Source organism: Acipenser ruthenus, chromosome 1 (assembly GCF_902713425.1).
Source record: "Acipenser ruthenus chromosome 1, fAciRut3.2 maternal haplotype, whole genome shotgun sequence".
NCBI lineage: Eukaryota > Metazoa > Chordata > Actinopteri > Acipenseriformes > Acipenseridae > Acipenser > Acipenser ruthenus.
Window position 1 is genome coordinate 100035065 of NC_081189.1, and position 17532 is coordinate 100052596.

The following is a 17532-nucleotide window of genomic DNA, read 5'->3' on the forward strand; positions in this document are numbered from 1 at the left end:
CGGGCTCCTCATAGTACCGGAAGGGACAGGCGGCAAACTGATGTTGCTGGTTACAGAGGGGGCACAACAGTGGTGACCTACAGCTCCTCGGGTACCTGGCCCTGATGTACTCCTCCTCCCTGTCCCTCGCTTCCCGGTCCTTCTTCCACCTCATCCACTCTTCCTTTTTTCCCTTTTTTTTTAAACAAAACAAACAAAAAAATCCTGCACTCCTGCTCCAAGTCTCCAGAGGCACTCTCCCTCTTCTGACACCAACTGTGACATGCTGACCGGGGTAAGGAGACTCAGAGTCAGGATGTGCAGGGAAAATAAAAGACTTTTAATTAAACAAAATACACAAAATAAAAGGCACAATGGCCAACCAAAAAGACAAACACAAAAACAGGCTCTAAACAAACTATACCAAAAATAACCACTCACTCTCTCATACAGGTCTCACTCTCACAAACACTCACCAACTAACATACCCAACCACTCCCTTTTATACAGGTGCCTGGGCTAATTGGGCAATTCGCACCTCATTAGCCCAGGCAAATTCCACACATTCCTCACACAAACTCACTGAACCATACCCCAAACTCACTCTAAACAATACAAAAAACACAAAACCACCACAAAATAGGCTGCACCCCATCACACCGCTACACTTGAATTTTCAGTAATTACTGTGTTAATATAAAAGCAGATCTGTAATTACTTTGTTGTTACTGTTTAGTTTCAATCATAATAGCATGCAACCAAAGGGTTCTTTACTTCTGTGTATGTGTCTGTAACAGGGTGAGGTTACATACGTGGGTTGTCACTGAATAATACTGAATCAGACACAGAGCATTGGGTGTCGACACGCCGCACAGGCGCGCAGCAATGGTAGCTCTCATGTCAGATTTAAAAACAAAACAAAACAAGACAAAACAAAACAAAGCTAAAAATAAAAGGTTGCCACACAAGGCGAGCGCTGGTCCCCCTAAAATAAATGTTCCGCTCCAGGAAACTACTACACCACGCAAACCCTCTCTATACTATTTTGGGATCAGCATCCCCTAAACTGACCTACTTCTGGGATCCCGGAGTCCTGGCATCCTCATAGCCTTTTCAAACGGACTCGGGTGGGCAATGCCTTCAAGAGCTTCGTCTTGCAGCTGAAGGGTTCTGTAGTAATTATCCTGCGGAGCGGACACTGTCTTCTTTGATGTAAACAAAACAAGCTTTGTGTAGCATGGTGGTATAATCGCCTTGAGCTATGCTCATCCTCCCTGGGCACGCCCCCCAGCCAATCTGGACCTCACAATCCGTTTCACGCCGGACGAGCCTAGCAATGTATCTCCTGTTCCGCATCCCAGCTGCACACATCCGTGCAAGAACCAGCAACAGGGCTCTCCCTGTCACACTGTCCTAAACTTGATGGGCACATGTGGCAAAGTGGCTTGCAGTGTGCAGGTGTAGTGGTGATGTGATTACGAAACAGAAAACAGACAACAAAGTTCACAATCCAAACAACACGTTTATTTATAATCCCAGTCTGGCGAAGGCAAAGAATAATCCCAGTCAGTACACAGCAATGTGTATTGAACTGATCCAAAACAACAGGTTAGTCCCGAAAGAATATACGCAGTTTGAAAGAATAAACAAAGCAGAACACACACAAAGACACACACACGATCACAAGTCCAGAGTGAGTGCTAAAGTGCTCGTGGTGAAATACAATTTATTCGTGCACAGTTGTGAAGTGTTGTCTGGGTTTAGTGCTTAGAATTTCTGTAATCAACCTTGAAGTGTACATACTTATGGCATAATTCAATGGGAAAATAGTATTCTGAATGTTCAGTATTTACAGTATTAACATTGCTATGGTGACTGTAGTTCAATGCAGTATTTCATGCATATAGAGCAAATTACTACATTACTCTTTACAACTTCAGTGATCGCAGTAATATTAATGATTACAATAATTCATTTCAAAATAATGTTTCAGAATATAATAACACACTTTACAGTTTCAGTGTGCTTTAACTTACATTTCACAAAACAATACACTTTACAGTTTCAGTGTGCTTTAATCATTTCTGTTAATTGTTTTTTAACTCTGCAGAGACATTAATATATAAAATGCCTTATGGTCGGCACCTCTTTTTGGAAAAAGGTTTGCTGTGCCTGAATGCCTTCAAGATTATATATTATAGTGACACGGTAGCACCACTGTAGTTAGGGTTGCGTAGGCAGTTTAATGTTAAACCCTAGTTTCTGTACTTTAATAACTTTGACCCCGTTCAATGGATTTGCATGGAAATTTGGATGTGTGGTCCCTTTGGTTAGATCTCTTGATGCGGGCCATTCCGTTCTGCTCAGATATGCAGATTCCGATATCCAGATAGTGAAAAAAATTAAAAATCAGTGTTTTTTGCTGGGGTTTTTTGACAGTCTCCGGCTCCAGAACGGTTTGGAATTTGGGTTTGGCAATTTTAGGGTAAGGGGACTTGCTTTTTCTGGTTTGGTGAAAAAATATTAATCTGTTCCTGAGTTATAGTGATTTGAAATGTTGGTTCTGAGCATGCTCAGTACAGCTCTGGTATTTAGATGTTGGAGTCTGTAGTGTAGAGGTTAGCACGTTTGCCTAGCATGCCAAAGATCAGTCTGGTGAAAACATATTTTTTTATGTTAATTATACTTTTATACTAACATAATTTTGTTTTTGTTCATGAGTGAGAACATTCAAAATTCTAATAGTGCATTACATTTTATATATTAAATATTTTAATGGTTATAGTAAAATTAAACGTACTCACTTGGAAACTATCAACTATTAGGTTTTTACATATTTTATTTATTCATTTATTACAGCAGCAGTGTGGAGTAGTGGTTAGGGCTCTGGACTCTTGACCGGAGGGTCGTGGGTTCAAATCCTGGTGGGGACACTGCTGCTGTACCCTTGAGCAAGGTACTTTACCTAGATTGCTCCAGTAAAAAAAAAAAAAAACCCAACTGTATAAATGGGTAATTATATGTAAAAATAATGTGATATCTTGTAACAATTGTAAGTCGCCCTAGATAAGGGCGTCAGCTAAGAAATAAATAATAATAATAATTTTATTTTGCTGAGAGAGATGGTACAGCTATGGCCACAACTTTGGATCGAGACAATTAAAACAAAAAAGCCTAGATGAACATAATTTAGATGTTTAACATCATGCAATCAAAGAAACTACAGAACAATGTTGCAAAAGTTAGAAGCCATAATAGTTGACCGGTAGTATTTAAGGCATGTTGGATTTCAAAATGTCACAGTTTTTTGTTAAGTATGGAAAACTACAAAGCGATATGTAATTCAGTATGTTAACATAGCATTATTCCAGCACAGGCTTCATTCGACTCCGTGAAGCAAAATGATTTATTTGTATAAGGAGATGCAAAATTTTCAGTCATAGCTGTACTGCTAATTCACTGTATTCTAACAGAGACATTACAATTGTACAATAAACATAGCCTCGATTTACGATGGTCTTTACTGTATAGCGAGATGTGTTTATATTTGACCCATAATATTAATGTTATAGCTTATTACATATGATGTAACTACTGCTTGGAAATTTTTGTCTAAACAAAATCTCCACAATGCAAAAACAGCATCCCCAAATCACTGTCAGCCAAAAGACTAAAAGCTGTTTATGTTTGTAGCAGGGCAGGAGCCCTGCACATGAAGAGTGGGTTTTATGTATATCTCGTAAATAGTATTACGTAAATGTGTGTATACATGATTAATACCTGACACTCCTGGCAGAGCCTGCCTGCTGTGTGATTGCCAGCTGTGGATAATCAGCAGGTAGGTGAGTTCCAGCATGGCGTCGGGTATAAAGTGGTCCTGTTTATTCACTTCGTGGCTGCTGTAAGGCCAAAGACAACAGGCTGAATACCGTCCACGCTACCCAGACATGGAGACCTGGCAGTGTAATCACCGTGAGAGTGACCCGGGATCAGAAGATAAAGAAAGCGAAACTGCAGACGGCCCTGCTAGTAGTCATAGTAGGGGTTTGTTTATGATTAAACAGAGAAGATTAGTTCAGGGATTGTCAATCCCGCTAATGTATAGTGAGCAAGGTGTATAAAGCGGGACCCCCCTGTCTTACGGAGTAGCGCATGCTGATTTTACGGCACCTTTATTTTGATAGGTTTTTTGTACTGTGTTTATTTTTAATTTTATACGCTGGCCGTACGTCCTCTGTGAGCTTCCATTGTTGGTAGTGTCATGTAAGCTGTTCTCACTGTGTGTGTATGTAAATAAACTTGCGTGCCTGTGGGGCGTGTCAACTTCAACCTCCGGCTCGATCTTCTGCCTCTCACTCAGCAGCGAATGCATGCACAGACAATCAAGGGGGAGGGGTGTCTCTTCACAGTATTGCACCAGGGCCCCAGTAAATCGTAGTGTCGGCATGGGTTGGGGGTGGGGCTAAGATGACTAAATACTTTGTGTGAATAGGTGAAGAAAAATTAATTATGTGTATTATATATAAACCTGTGACGTGTTTAATCAAGTTTACAAATATTTTATTTTTGTGCTCTATAACAGAATATACAGGCTTTCTCGATATACATATATTCTTAAAAAGGAAGGAAATTCTTTGCAAAAAACTTTGTAATGCATCAGTTAGGGTTGATATTAAAATGACAAAAGTAGGGAAATGCTATGTTAGGGGTTTTAACCCTAACTCTGCATTCCCTCCCACCCACTTACAAGCAGTGGAAGGGGCAAGGCAACACAAGCAACCACAGACAGCCATCATCAGTTAGGACAAACAACATACAAGCTCTTTTAAGGTAACACAAGAGACATCCATCATCATGGTCCACTAGGTGTATGTGGTCTACTGCCATGCCGTGTTTTGGGGGTGGTGTATATCTGGGCACTGCTTATGCAGGTCTAGTAGGAGACAGATGCATAATAGTGGCACCAACATCACACTGTAATTCTATGAATTCCACTGCCATGATCAATGTCTAGTGTGGCATCCACATGTTGATGTGCATCAGTTTTTTGGGTGGGGGGAGGAGAAGTGTATATGTATGGTAAATCGTGAGACACAGGTGCTTGACAGAAGGACTACCAAAAGTGCAGTAATATGAATCAATGTCTTAGCATAACTTTCTGTTGTATGGAATTGCAGATGTTCAATGGCATAATAGTCTTTTGCAAGGGAGGAAGGGGTGATGGGCTGGCATTAGCATTCATAGTAACATGGATAGGGAGAATGGGAGCACTTTAAGAACAGGACACCCATGCGACAGATGTATGACACAATGATACTGTCACCTGCAAAAATTGAAGTGTATGAGGTACACTGTTATGAAACTGTGTTTACATGGGCGAGTGGGATGTGCTGTGTCATGTCGGTTTGAGAGGGCAGCACCAAGAACATGGATCAACCAAGAGTTTTTCAGTGTCATACTGGATGAGCAACAGAAGTTTAATGGGAGCATTAATACTTCAACACAGTAATACAGGTATGGTTATCACATACTCAGCCCTTAGGCTAGCCATGCAAACGACTAAAGCGCCCACCGCTAAATCCTAAAACATCCAATATATCACTCTCCAAAGCTAAAATGTAATTCCTATACCTTATAGCAATGCATCAATATAAATGAAATAGAAATTCAAAATTGTTCTTACCTTCCACTATATGGAAGTGTAGTTGTAGAATATAACGTATAAACAAGAGCTGTCTTCAAAGGCAGACTTCTGAATACGACCAAACAGCAAACAGCTTTTTTAGACTTCTTCAGAGCATGAACCACACAACTTGTAGTACACAAGTTGAGTGACACTTGACTACGGTTTTACCTCAGCTTTTATAGTTTTTTCTCCATTTAATATGTCAGAAGACCTAATTAAATCTAATTATTTGCTCTGTGTTAATGCTGTCTCTTACTTTGTTGAATGTTTTTTTATTGTTTTTTATTACTTTATGTTATCTTGCCCTGTCGTTTGTTATCTTGTCTTTCATCAACTATGTTAAGCGCTTTGGGATTGGAAATGAAAATGCTAAATTCATTAATTTCTATAATATAATGAAGAGACATTACCCCATATACTCCCTTATTCTGGTACCAAAAGGTATTTCGGTAGTTAATTTTGCTCATTATAGAAAGGCCTTGGATTAAAAATTGCTAATTGCCAGCAAGTCTCACTTCAGCTGTCAAAAAGCATGTTCCATCCCGAGCAGCGCTCTGCTACAAGCAGGTAAAGAGGTCACAGAATGTGTTATTTTCCTTCAGTAGGTCCACTGTGTACTAAAGTTATTAAATACAGTTTACACTTTATTGTCTTATATTGAAGTATATCACTTCCTCTGTTGTAATAAAACATTTACACTTATATTCTGTTTGAATTATTCTAGAATACCTGGGTTTAGATTAAAGACTACTTTCAGATCAAGCTTACTTCTTTTCTAAATATTAAACTTGACTGTGAATCCATTAAACTGTAGGCTTATTTAATATTGAGAAATATAGCAGCATGATTAAGACTTCTGTTGTTATTACTATGTTTATTACACTAAAGCCCCAAACAGGCAAAAAGACTTGTTTGTTCAAATATGATGTTTCTGTTTACTTCAAACATATTATTTCTCTTCAGAGTTTATTTCATTCTGTTCCTTATTAGATCAAAATACTTTTTAAAACCTCTGTGCTTAGTTGCAATAAAACCAAACAGATATAACATTGCTTTTTTAGTTTAAACATTGTTCTGTCTAGAAACGGTTACTTTTTCTTTTTGTAAGTTTGCAATACCTAGCCTCTGTGTTTAGTTCCCCCCAGATGCCTGCTTCTGCCATGCTTATAGGCTTCTGCGCGCGATAGTCTTTATTAATTTAAAGATAGGGGAAAACCCTATTTAAGTCTGACCAGCTTCCAAGAGTTTATACACTCGAAAAACAAAGGCAAACAGACAAGCTTTTTTTCCAAACATTAACACTTGTTCAGTTTTCTAATTCAAATCCTTGTAACCTGTTCATAATTTGCTGCAATATTTTGGCTGGGTTTATATTATTTAAAATACATTACACCCATTACAATATTTTTTGCAGTTTCACAAATGTTCAATTTGTATCCTAAAGATCAGCCTTCTTCCAGTAGCTGTGACAGTCTTGGGTCAGTTTCTGCTCCCAGTGAGTCTGTCAAAACCAGCACCGGTGTGGGTGACAGTCTTTAAAAGCCTGATACCTGCAACAATTGAAATCTTGTTAGCTGGCTCTCATCTCTACATTCTCATTCCCATCATCAGTGGGAAGACTTTAAATAAATTAAGCTGTTTTTATCAAAGAGCCACCCATCTCTGCCGCATACACCTTTCACTCAAAAAAGGTGCTTGCACCTTGTACAAGGGAAGACAGGTTTTAGGGTCACTTGTGACAATATGTTGTGCTGTAATACCAGTATGTTCTGTATTCTCCAGTGTTTTGTACCCTTGAGCAAGGTACTTTACCTAGATTGCTCCAGTAAAAACCCAACTGTATAAATGGGTAATTGTATGTAAAAATAATGTGATATCTTCACACAGAATGAAAGTAACATCTTTAAACAGAGTTGCCTGCTTTCTTAAAATGACTCTGGTCAGGGTGACATGACATTGCACAGAGCATAAATAGCACACAGTAGCAGTGATAAAATATTATTATTATTTTTTTTTAATGTACCTTTGTATCTAGTGTTAAAACAAGTCTCTTGAAAATCCCATACATGCATACAATAAATAAATACAAACATTGTACATCCCTATTAGATATCATGCACTGTAAAAAATAAAATAATAATAATAATAATATGATGTGTTAAATGTAGAAACAGAAATGTTACAATGCAAAATGGTTAGATCAGGGACACTTCAGAGACACGAAATACAATCCCGCTTCATAACAACAAAAGAAAAAGCTAAACCAGACTTTATTTTCAAACTGAACGATGCCCAATTTAAACACATATACCATTTAATCTAATAGACATTTTTCACAATTACCAGTATGTGAATTATGTTTATAAGTCTTGCATAATCTTTAAGAGTCGTTAAAAGAATGACGTTTCTACATTTTCCAAACCTGTATTTTTTTTGGCAACCGACCCCCAGACAGGATGTGTAAAAGGTTTTTCCACTCACCCACCTGACAGTGCTTGCATTTCAGCAGGAAGTCAATTCACTGTGTTGTGGTCATTGACATTCTTTTGTAAAATAACTTCATGTGATCCGTGATAAAGGAGCAGAAGCTGAAACATTCATTTAGTAAACCCAACCACGAAAGCAGTTCTAGTCCTACATCCATCTTACATTCTTCAATTAGTTGCAAACTCATCCAGCCAGCCAGAACATGTGATTGTTGTACAAATTTGCAATAATTATTTTCTCTTAATACAAGTTTTTGTTTTGTTTTACAAAGTTTGGAATCAAGTACTGTAGGTACAGACTACTACCACAAATTGTTAATTACATGCACTTGTCTTTTCAGACTTTCCGAGATTCTTGAAGATATTTGCAGTGCAAAATTTGAAGAAGAAAACGCAGGCTAGAAATCCAGATTGTCCAAAATCATGACGTTTCCACCCTTGTCAGTTCAAAGGTTATGAAGAATCCCCTTCTGCCACTTCATTGATCATAAGCAATATCTCGTAAAAAGAGGGTCTTTCGTCTGCTTTCTAAAACAAAAAAATAAGACTACTTTTTTAGCTGATAGTGATTTTTCCAAGTTCTTTATGTGTGTTTGTAGCTCAATAAAAGTAATAAGCCTGACTTATTACAAATTATTTGGTTTGTATCCAACTATATAATCCATCCATAACCTGGTGTGTTAGAAGTGCCTTCTGTGGGATGAGATGCAAAACCAGACCTTGCTTCCATTAATTACAGCCTTATATGTAAAGGAAGGTGCTATTTTTTGTTGACATTCTCTAGCTTCTCACATTCCGTTTAAATTCATAAATTAAACATTTTTTAAAAATTCATAAATTAAAAAAAATTCAAAATTGTTGCAGCAATTTCTTGAATTTGAATAAACATTTTTTATTCCTCCTCCAGAAGTTAAAATAATTTAAGAGAAGTCAGTTAATATGTGCCTTGTAACTGCAGGTGGCACATGCAGTCTTATCAATTTACAGGGGCATACAACAAATGTAAAAATAATAAGGTGAACATTAGTTTATACTGACTTAAAGGTGTATTGCTAAATTTAGTAATAATAATAATAATAATAATAATAATAATAATAATAATAATAATAATAATAATAATAATAATAAATTATTATTATTATTATTATTATTATTATTATTATTATTATTATTATTATTATTTGCAGTTAGATGGAAATTACACCTAAACACCTACCTCATGCCAGCATTTTTTCATGATCTCATATACTTTGGGAGGGGCCTGCTTTGGTCGATATAGCCGATGACCTTGGCTAACCATTGTTACTACCTCGTGGTTTGGGTTGTTTTCAAAAGGCATTTTACCTTCTGTAAACACTTCCCACATTAAAACACCTAAAAATAAAAAGAAGGAACGGTTAACAATTAAGTAATATAACTCAGTATGTACATTGATAAAAAAAGCCTTTCAAAAGTGTTGTTGTTTACCTGACTTTTGAAATATGCCACCATACATTTCAGAAATTGTTTTGTTCAAAATAATAATCAAAATAAGGAATGATGCACATCTGTATTATTCAATTTTTCTTTTTTCAATATAGTCATATATTTTTCTCTCGTATGCAGTGTACTATTGGTATTATGTTCCAATAACTGTAAATTGAGCAAAACTAAGAAATAATATACAAATCATACTGGGTCAATTGCAGCGAATTAAAATGAGCATACCAACTGGGGATGATCCCATGGTTAGTACGGAGGACGGTACTAAACTAGTACACAACTCAATACCAATAGCAACAAACTAAGCACCTCTACATGGTCCCCAGCTGCCTGCTAAAAATTTTCTCAATTACAACAAACCAAAAATTACTACAGTTGTCCCCTAGAGGATAGTAAAACACTGTACTAGCTTAGTCCAGCATTGTCTTTAGACTAAAGTTGTGGTATTGTACCAACTCCTGAAACAAACGTGAAGAATCTCAAAATGTATTGCCAACATTTATGGAACTGAACTATTCCAAATATTAAATAAAATGATTTGAAGCCTAAATGTTTGCCAAAGAGGTTTAATTCTTACTGAAATTATAGCCTAGGCCTATTGTATTTAAAAAATATATAAAAATGAAATACAACTTCCATATATTCTTAATTATGTCGCGTGTAATTACTCCTTATACCCCTATTGTGGATGGATATTAAAATGAGTGTAACACTAAATAGGGTGCCATTCATGCCTTATTCATTGATTGTATGATGCCCAGTGCATCTTGTGATTGTTGTTTATTGTGTCCTCTTAGAAATTAAATCATAGGAATACTATTGTGCAGAAGCTCATTAAATATAATGATGTAATCATTCATTCAGTGGTGTTCAATTGTTTTTAACAAGCTGTTCCCCTGATAAAGCGGTCTCCTGCCTTTATCTACACCTGCTTTCATGATGTGGAGCCACTACGAGAGACTTTCATATGCTCAGCGAGTAGTCTGCCGAATAATATCCACCTTGGATATTATCGCTGCTTGTGGTTTCATTTACACCTTTTAATATGGACTACACCTAAACAAATGCTGTATTTACCTGTGTAATAAATAAACAAAACAGAAAAGGATATGTGGATGCTTAAACTCAAAAGGACTTCATCATCAGTAACTGAGAATTGGATATTTCAGTCAATATAGACTAAACTGTGACTTCAATTTCAGCCTAAAGCGACAATATAACCTAAAAACACAATTTTAAAGACGTTGTAAGAGGTTCGATTTATTCTTTAAAATAATAAGCACATTTTCTTCTTCATGTAAAGTCAATCAAAAAGAGGAATAAAAAATGCAAACAGGAACAAAGCAAATCAAATATGATACATGTGATGTCACACACAGGGCTCAGTTGATGGTGTTCTGAGCTGGCATCAGGGTAGATGTTATTTTCTGAGCCAAGCTGAGCTTTCATGGCACAGAGATGTTAGTTTCTGAGCCGTCATCAGTGTACATGTTAGTTCCTGAGCTGAGCAATGAAATTACTTCATACAGCACAGATATACAGCTGTCTTACGTAATTTCCTTGACCAAATTTGGTCTTATTACCCTAGAATGATGCATGGTGTGAGACAAAGCACATTCAAAGTTAACATTTGCTTTTCTTTTTCACTTTGCCAATGTCAGCAGAAACCCAGATAACAAGAAGTTACCTTTCAGCTATGGGTTTTGCTCAATTCTCATAGGCAGCAGGCACTGTACCCATGCATCACAAGGTCGAACGATAAGGCTGGTGGTTGCAAACTGCTGAAGTACACCAGCTATGTACAGCTTAATTTTATTAACCCTGCTTTGATTCAGAGCTTACATTAAACACAGGAAAATCACACAATGTTTACTGACAGTTTCAATGATTTCTCACCATTTAAATGGGAAGCATAAGCAACAGGTTGTATAATGGTAAAGAACAGATGGCAATTTAACTGGAAAAACCTAGTGATACATTTGTATAGTGTGTTATCAGGCATTTCGTGACACTTTACCTAAAGTTATAGCATGTCACTTTTTTTTTAAAAAAATTTAGTCGTTGCCAATTATTTTTTATTATTTTCTCCTTTATTTGGAATGGCCAATTATTTTTAGGCTCAGCTCTCCGCCTCCACCCCTGTGCTGACTCAGGAGGGCGAAGATGAACACACACTGTCCTCCGAAGTGTGTGCCGTCAGCCAACCGCTTTTTTTCACACTGCAGACTCACAGGGAAGCCCGCAGGCGGCCGGCCAGACTACAAGGGTCGCTGGTGCGCGGTGAGCCGAGGATACCCTGGCCAACCTAGCCCTCCCTCCCCCCGGGCGGTGCCCAGCCAATTGAGCGCCGCCCCCTGGAAGCTCCCATCCTCGGTCAGCAAAAGAATAGCCTGGACTCAAACTCGCGACGTCCAGACTATAGGGCACATCCTGCACTCCACACGGAGCGCCTTTACTGGATGCGCCACTCAGGAGCCCCCCAGCATGTCACTTTTAACAAAAGTAAATGGTTTAAGAACCAGTTTTAATTGGTTTGATTATGGTTTGTATATAGGCACAAAACAGCTTATTAAGCAGAAAGTTTTTTTTTTTCAGAGGTCCCAGCCACACTCTGAGTTATGAAAAGTCAGCCTCACCCCACAAAGCCAGGGCAATACATAGGCAAGAGTTTCAAAATCCTTACAATGTCTTCAAAGGCAATTTTGTTTCTCTTGTTAATAACAGAAATAATATCCTCTACAGCAGTCATTACATTGCCTTCAGCTAGTTAACAATAGTTTGTACACAGAGCCATACTTACCAAATGACCAAACATCGGACTTGCTGCTGTATTTGCAGAAATTGAAGACTTCAGGTGGGGACCACTTTACAGGAAATTTTGCACCAGAAGAACTAGTGTACTGGTCATCAAGAACATACCTAAAGAAGCAAAAAAACAAGAAATTATTATTACTATCTGGGGGGGGTTACTGTATTACTGTTCTAATGAAAATGCATGGATCCTCCACTGCCCTCCATATCATCCCTAGTACGAACCACTTTGTCCAACTGATGGAATACAGATCTGGTTAATACTGGCAAGTTGTTACAATACTGGTATAGTAACAGTTACAAAAATACTGTGAGACACTTACCTTGTCATTCCAAAATCAGATACTTTGACCACCAGGGAATCATTCACTAAACAGTTCCTGGCTGCCTGTAAAAAAAAATAATTGCCTATTATTGTATTATAATTTTAACATGCACTGTTGCTGTCTGTTGGTATTATACCACAAAGTAACCTCAATCAGAAGATGATCTTATACAAGAAATTTGTTCCAATAAAGCAGCTTTATGAAAAAATTAAAAGGAAAAACACCTGGAAAAATTATTTCCTGTCCTTAACCAGCCAGCTGCTTTCATTAATGGCTGACATGCTTTGCAGCTAAGATAAGGGATGAGATGACTCTGGGTGTGTAACATAGAATCTTAACCTAGTATGGTACCACCATATATCATGTTATAAACCAAGTATACATGTATGTTGCAACATGTGCTTCTTTCAAACCGCATATTTGAGAACTATGCTCACAAGTACCGTACGATTTATGTAATACTTTCATTTATACACTTTTAATGTGTTTATATGTTGCTTGCTATATATAGGAATAGGACATGTATATTTTAATACATATTATTCTCTATATGTATTTACATGTTTCTTGATATTCTGCACTGTTCAGCTATCTGACACCCATCTAAGTTTATAACATCACTGAGATACTGAGATACCTAACAGTTAACAACAGTGACACTTACAAGATTTAATGACTATTCTGGTTTATATTGTTTACAATAGAACTGAACGCAGCACATTCATGACAAGCCTCTCAAGGCAATGTACAAAGGAGTGTAGCATATACAGAGATATCGGTCCAGCTTCTGCATGCCTTACATACATTACTACATTACAGACATAAAAATAAAACGCCAAAACTCACTCATTAAGGTCTAGAGCACTTGCTTTCCAAGAACTTTCTTAATTATGGTTAGATTTGAAATTGAAATAAGAAAGAATGAATAATTACCAAGTCTCTGTGAATAAATCCATTTTGCTCAAGGCACTTCATGCCTTCACTCACATCTTGACAGATGCTTATCAGCATCCCTTGGCTGAAATTTCCTCGTCTCTGTCTGATGTAGTTCAGCAGGCAGCCATGCTCCATGAACTCTGTCACAATATATATTGGTTTCTGTTGGGTGCAGACACCGTACAGCTGAACTAGTTTTGGATGTGACAATTTCCTGTTAAAACACAAAAAAGTAATTTTGTGTTTGTGGCAACCTTTAAAACTTCACATTTGAGACCTACATTGTGAAATGAAGTTTACAACAATTTATACTTACAACAAGTATAATATATGGAATTTCATTACCTATGGTAAGTTTTTATATTGCTTGCCAAACGTAGGACTTGAACAGAAAGTTGTTTTACAAACTTTTACAAACTTATAAAGCTTCACAGACATTTATGTACAGACAGGTGGGTCACATATTTTATAGGAACATTCTGAACCCTAATGACAACCAATAGCAGTTGGAGTAAATAAATAATCAACAGCCTCTGACGGTGGGGATTTTTTTAATAGTGCCATAAATCAGGGAAATATGTCATTAATTAATCAGAGTTCTTGGTTTATTAAATAGTAGTAATTCCACAGGATTTACCATCAATTAACATTCCTAGATTTGGTGGATCATGTTTACCATTTCTTTTGATTTACTTTGTTTAGTTTAATGCATTTAAAGGTTTATTTGCCTTCAAATCATAAAAAGAAAAGAAAATTGGCAGAACTGGGTTGTGCAAGCATTTGGGAGATGGGTCAAAAAATCACACTGGATATAAGTTTACCAACTAAGGCATCACCATTTTCTGTCAAATATTAACGAGGAAGATTATCGGCTTAGGCAGTGTTTTTAAATGGACAGACAGCACTGTGGTACGGATTCACCAATACATACCTCTGCAATAAACAGTGGCTGTCCAGCAAAGCACAGCGCTCTGACAAACTCAATAACACAGTCATTCTGCGCTTTATCTTTATTAAAGTGTGTGTAAAAGCCACATAAATGGATTGCTTGTCTCTCAGTTCACTTTATTATTTTAGTTCAATGTGTCGCTTATTTTTCAGTATGTTCTTTTATTGTCAGCGCGAATATTTACCTCAGTGCAGCAGTATTTGCAGCGCTATGCATCCTCTCCCTCATCTGACCCACTTCTGCTATTTTTTACTTTTATATACTTCGAAGCATTCATTTTGTATTGGATATTCATAAACTGATTTATGTTTTCTCCCCATTCCCCATCCACTAAAAATATTATATTTTAGTGTAAGTATTTAAATTTATTTTTTGATCAAGCTAGCAGTTACTATGCCCAGCAATTGCCACAATAATCAGACTTTCATTGGCCAACATAATCAGATGATAATGTGTTTGTGACATGACAGAGAACCATGTTTGAACTTAAATGACTGCTGTATCCTAGGATATAGTGTAGGGCTGTTTATTACAATGTCGGAGTCAAAATAAAACAGCATTTTAATCAAATTATTCTGCATTTCCTAGAAAATAGTACCAGGATAATATTGAATAATAGACAAAAATTGGGTATAAATCAGTAAAAAACGACATCCAGTTTAAAAAAGATCCTGTAATTTTTCGGTAAAATTCTGAATAAACCAGAAACACGGAACACTATGCATTCAGTATGTGCCTAAGAGCAATTTTAAAACAAATGCTCAATTTATTTCTCTTCTCCCAAGGAAACATAGTGATCTCACTGGGATCACAGACACCCAACACAATAGTTATGTATATTCAAAACAACCAATACACAGTTAAATTTAAAATATCTGTCAGAAGGTATTTATGTATGTGCCAAGCAGCCAAACTACCTAACAGAAAAAAAGTGAGTCTGAAAACGAAAGTAAAACTAGGATCAGTGAAGGCAACTGCCCAGCCTGACTTCAACACTGTTTTGTTTTATGTTATTATTATTATTTATTTCTTAGCAGACACCCTTATCCAGGGCGACTTACAATTGTTACAAGATATCACATTCTTTTTACATACAATTACCCATTTATACAGTTGGGTTTTTACTGGAGCTATCTAGGTAAAGTACTACTCCACACTGCTGCCTTTTGATTTGTGTGCAGTGGTTTTTTTTTTGTTAAAAATATTTTATTTATTTTTTAATAAAAATGGCGCTGCAGCACGCTTTCATACCCCAACACTGCTTGTTTGTGGATTAATTTCCCTGGTCTGACATCATCCACCAGCCATCACTGTCACACGTGTTCTAATTTGATATACAAAATCACAATGGTCTCTGCTACTCACATCATTACTTTGGCCTCCTCAATGAAGTCCTCTTCATACATGGCTCCTTCACGAATGGCTTTGATTGCCACCTTGTGCTGTGCCCTCCATTTCCCTAAGCGTACAACACCATACTGTCCACAGCCCAGCTCCTTCATGAAGGTCAGGTCAGAGGGGTTTATCTCCCATTTATCTGGAAACATTTGTATTCATCATATTAGCTGTACTTTATTTGTCAGGCCTGATCATTTGTTTCCAGCATATTAGAGTATATTGTAAATGTTTATACCATAAATTGATTTAGTAAACCTTTGTAAATTCATATGCCTTTTTAAAGTACTTTAAAATCGATAATACAATAACTAAAACTGGCAATTCATAACAGTAACTATAGGACAACACTTCACAGCTGGAAACAAAAGCCTGTTTTATTCACCTCAGTTCTTAACAACAAGAATAGATTCACAGAACAAGGGTCAGTATTGCTTGTACTGTGTGTGGAATTGTGAGATGTGGAATAGTGTGACTAGTGTGATCTAGTTAACCCCAGTCATGTGACTTTCAATCTTAAATTGGGACAACCTCTTTTGAGCATTTTTAGGACTGCTTTAAATTAAGTTTCCTGCTACTGTACATATACACATAATAGCCATAGTAGTGTGTACAGTAGCAACAGTTCCTTGTTCTGAAAGTCCTTTTCTGTATGTAAATCACTTTCATTAGCACAGAATGCATTTCTCCAAAAAACCCTGCATGGCACCATTCCTTTGTTCTCATGTTAAACAAATAATAGGACAGCTTTCAGTGACATTTGTATCTGGCCCTCCTGAGGCTAAGGAAACCACTTTTTTCTGGTTTACCTACACCACCCATTTCACATTAAGTTCAAAGTGCTTGCAGTGAGGCATATGGACGTCCGTTTAATACAGTACAGTTATATAGGAGGTTATTTTTGAATGGCTGGCTACAGTTCATGCATACATGCCAACAGTCCATATATGGTCGGGTGTATGATGCGTACGACCCCTCCCCCCCCGGGGACAAGCGTCCCGCTAAACAGGTTGCAAATGTTCATGCTATTCAAAGTTAGCCAAAAACACAGTAATCATAATCAAATTATAATATGGCACTTCATAAAATTGCGTATATAAGAAATAATTAGTTATATGCAAATATATCCTGTACTTCAGAATACTGTAATCTGCCAAGTGTTTAACCTGTAGTACTTTGTATTTAATCACATCCTGATGTAACTATCACTATTTAATCATATCCTGATGTAACTATCACTATTATCTGCTGTATTATTGAATTGTGGTTTGTCACACTTGTACTTTGCTTGAACAAAAGTTATTGTATTTCTTGCTCTTATTGTATTACTTGTATTGTAACACTTGAAATGTATTTGCTTATGATTGTAAGTCGCCCTGGATAAGGGCGTCTGCTAAGAAATAAATAATAATAATAATAATAATAATAATAAATTATTTATTTCAGATGCAATATTAAAAATGATGTATTAAAAGCTGCTAT

The 17532-nt window shown here is 36.8% G+C and overlaps 1 protein-coding gene across 2 annotated transcripts in view; it reads right to left on the reverse strand.

Annotated features, from left to right (window-relative positions):
* Window positions 1-5422: 5422 nt before the first annotated feature.
* Window positions 5423-17532, reverse strand: part of LOC117421284 (tyrosine-protein kinase Tec-like) — a 36753-nt gene continuing 24643 nt past the window's right edge. For both annotated transcript variants that reach the window (XM_034035488.2, XM_034035487.2), the window contains exons 13-18: window positions 16021-16192; window positions 13704-13920; window positions 12768-12832; window positions 12434-12552; window positions 9368-9525; window positions 5423-8679 (exon numbers count right to left, since the gene is read on the reverse strand). In XM_034035488.2, coding sequence (XP_033891379.1) covers window positions 8605-8679; window positions 9368-9525; window positions 12434-12552; window positions 12768-12832; window positions 13704-13920; window positions 16021-16192 — 806 coding nt within the window. In that variant the 3' untranslated portion in view covers window positions 5423-8604. The remainder of the gene's footprint in view (window positions 8680-9367; window positions 9526-12433; window positions 12553-12767; window positions 12833-13703; window positions 13921-16020; window positions 16193-17532) is intronic.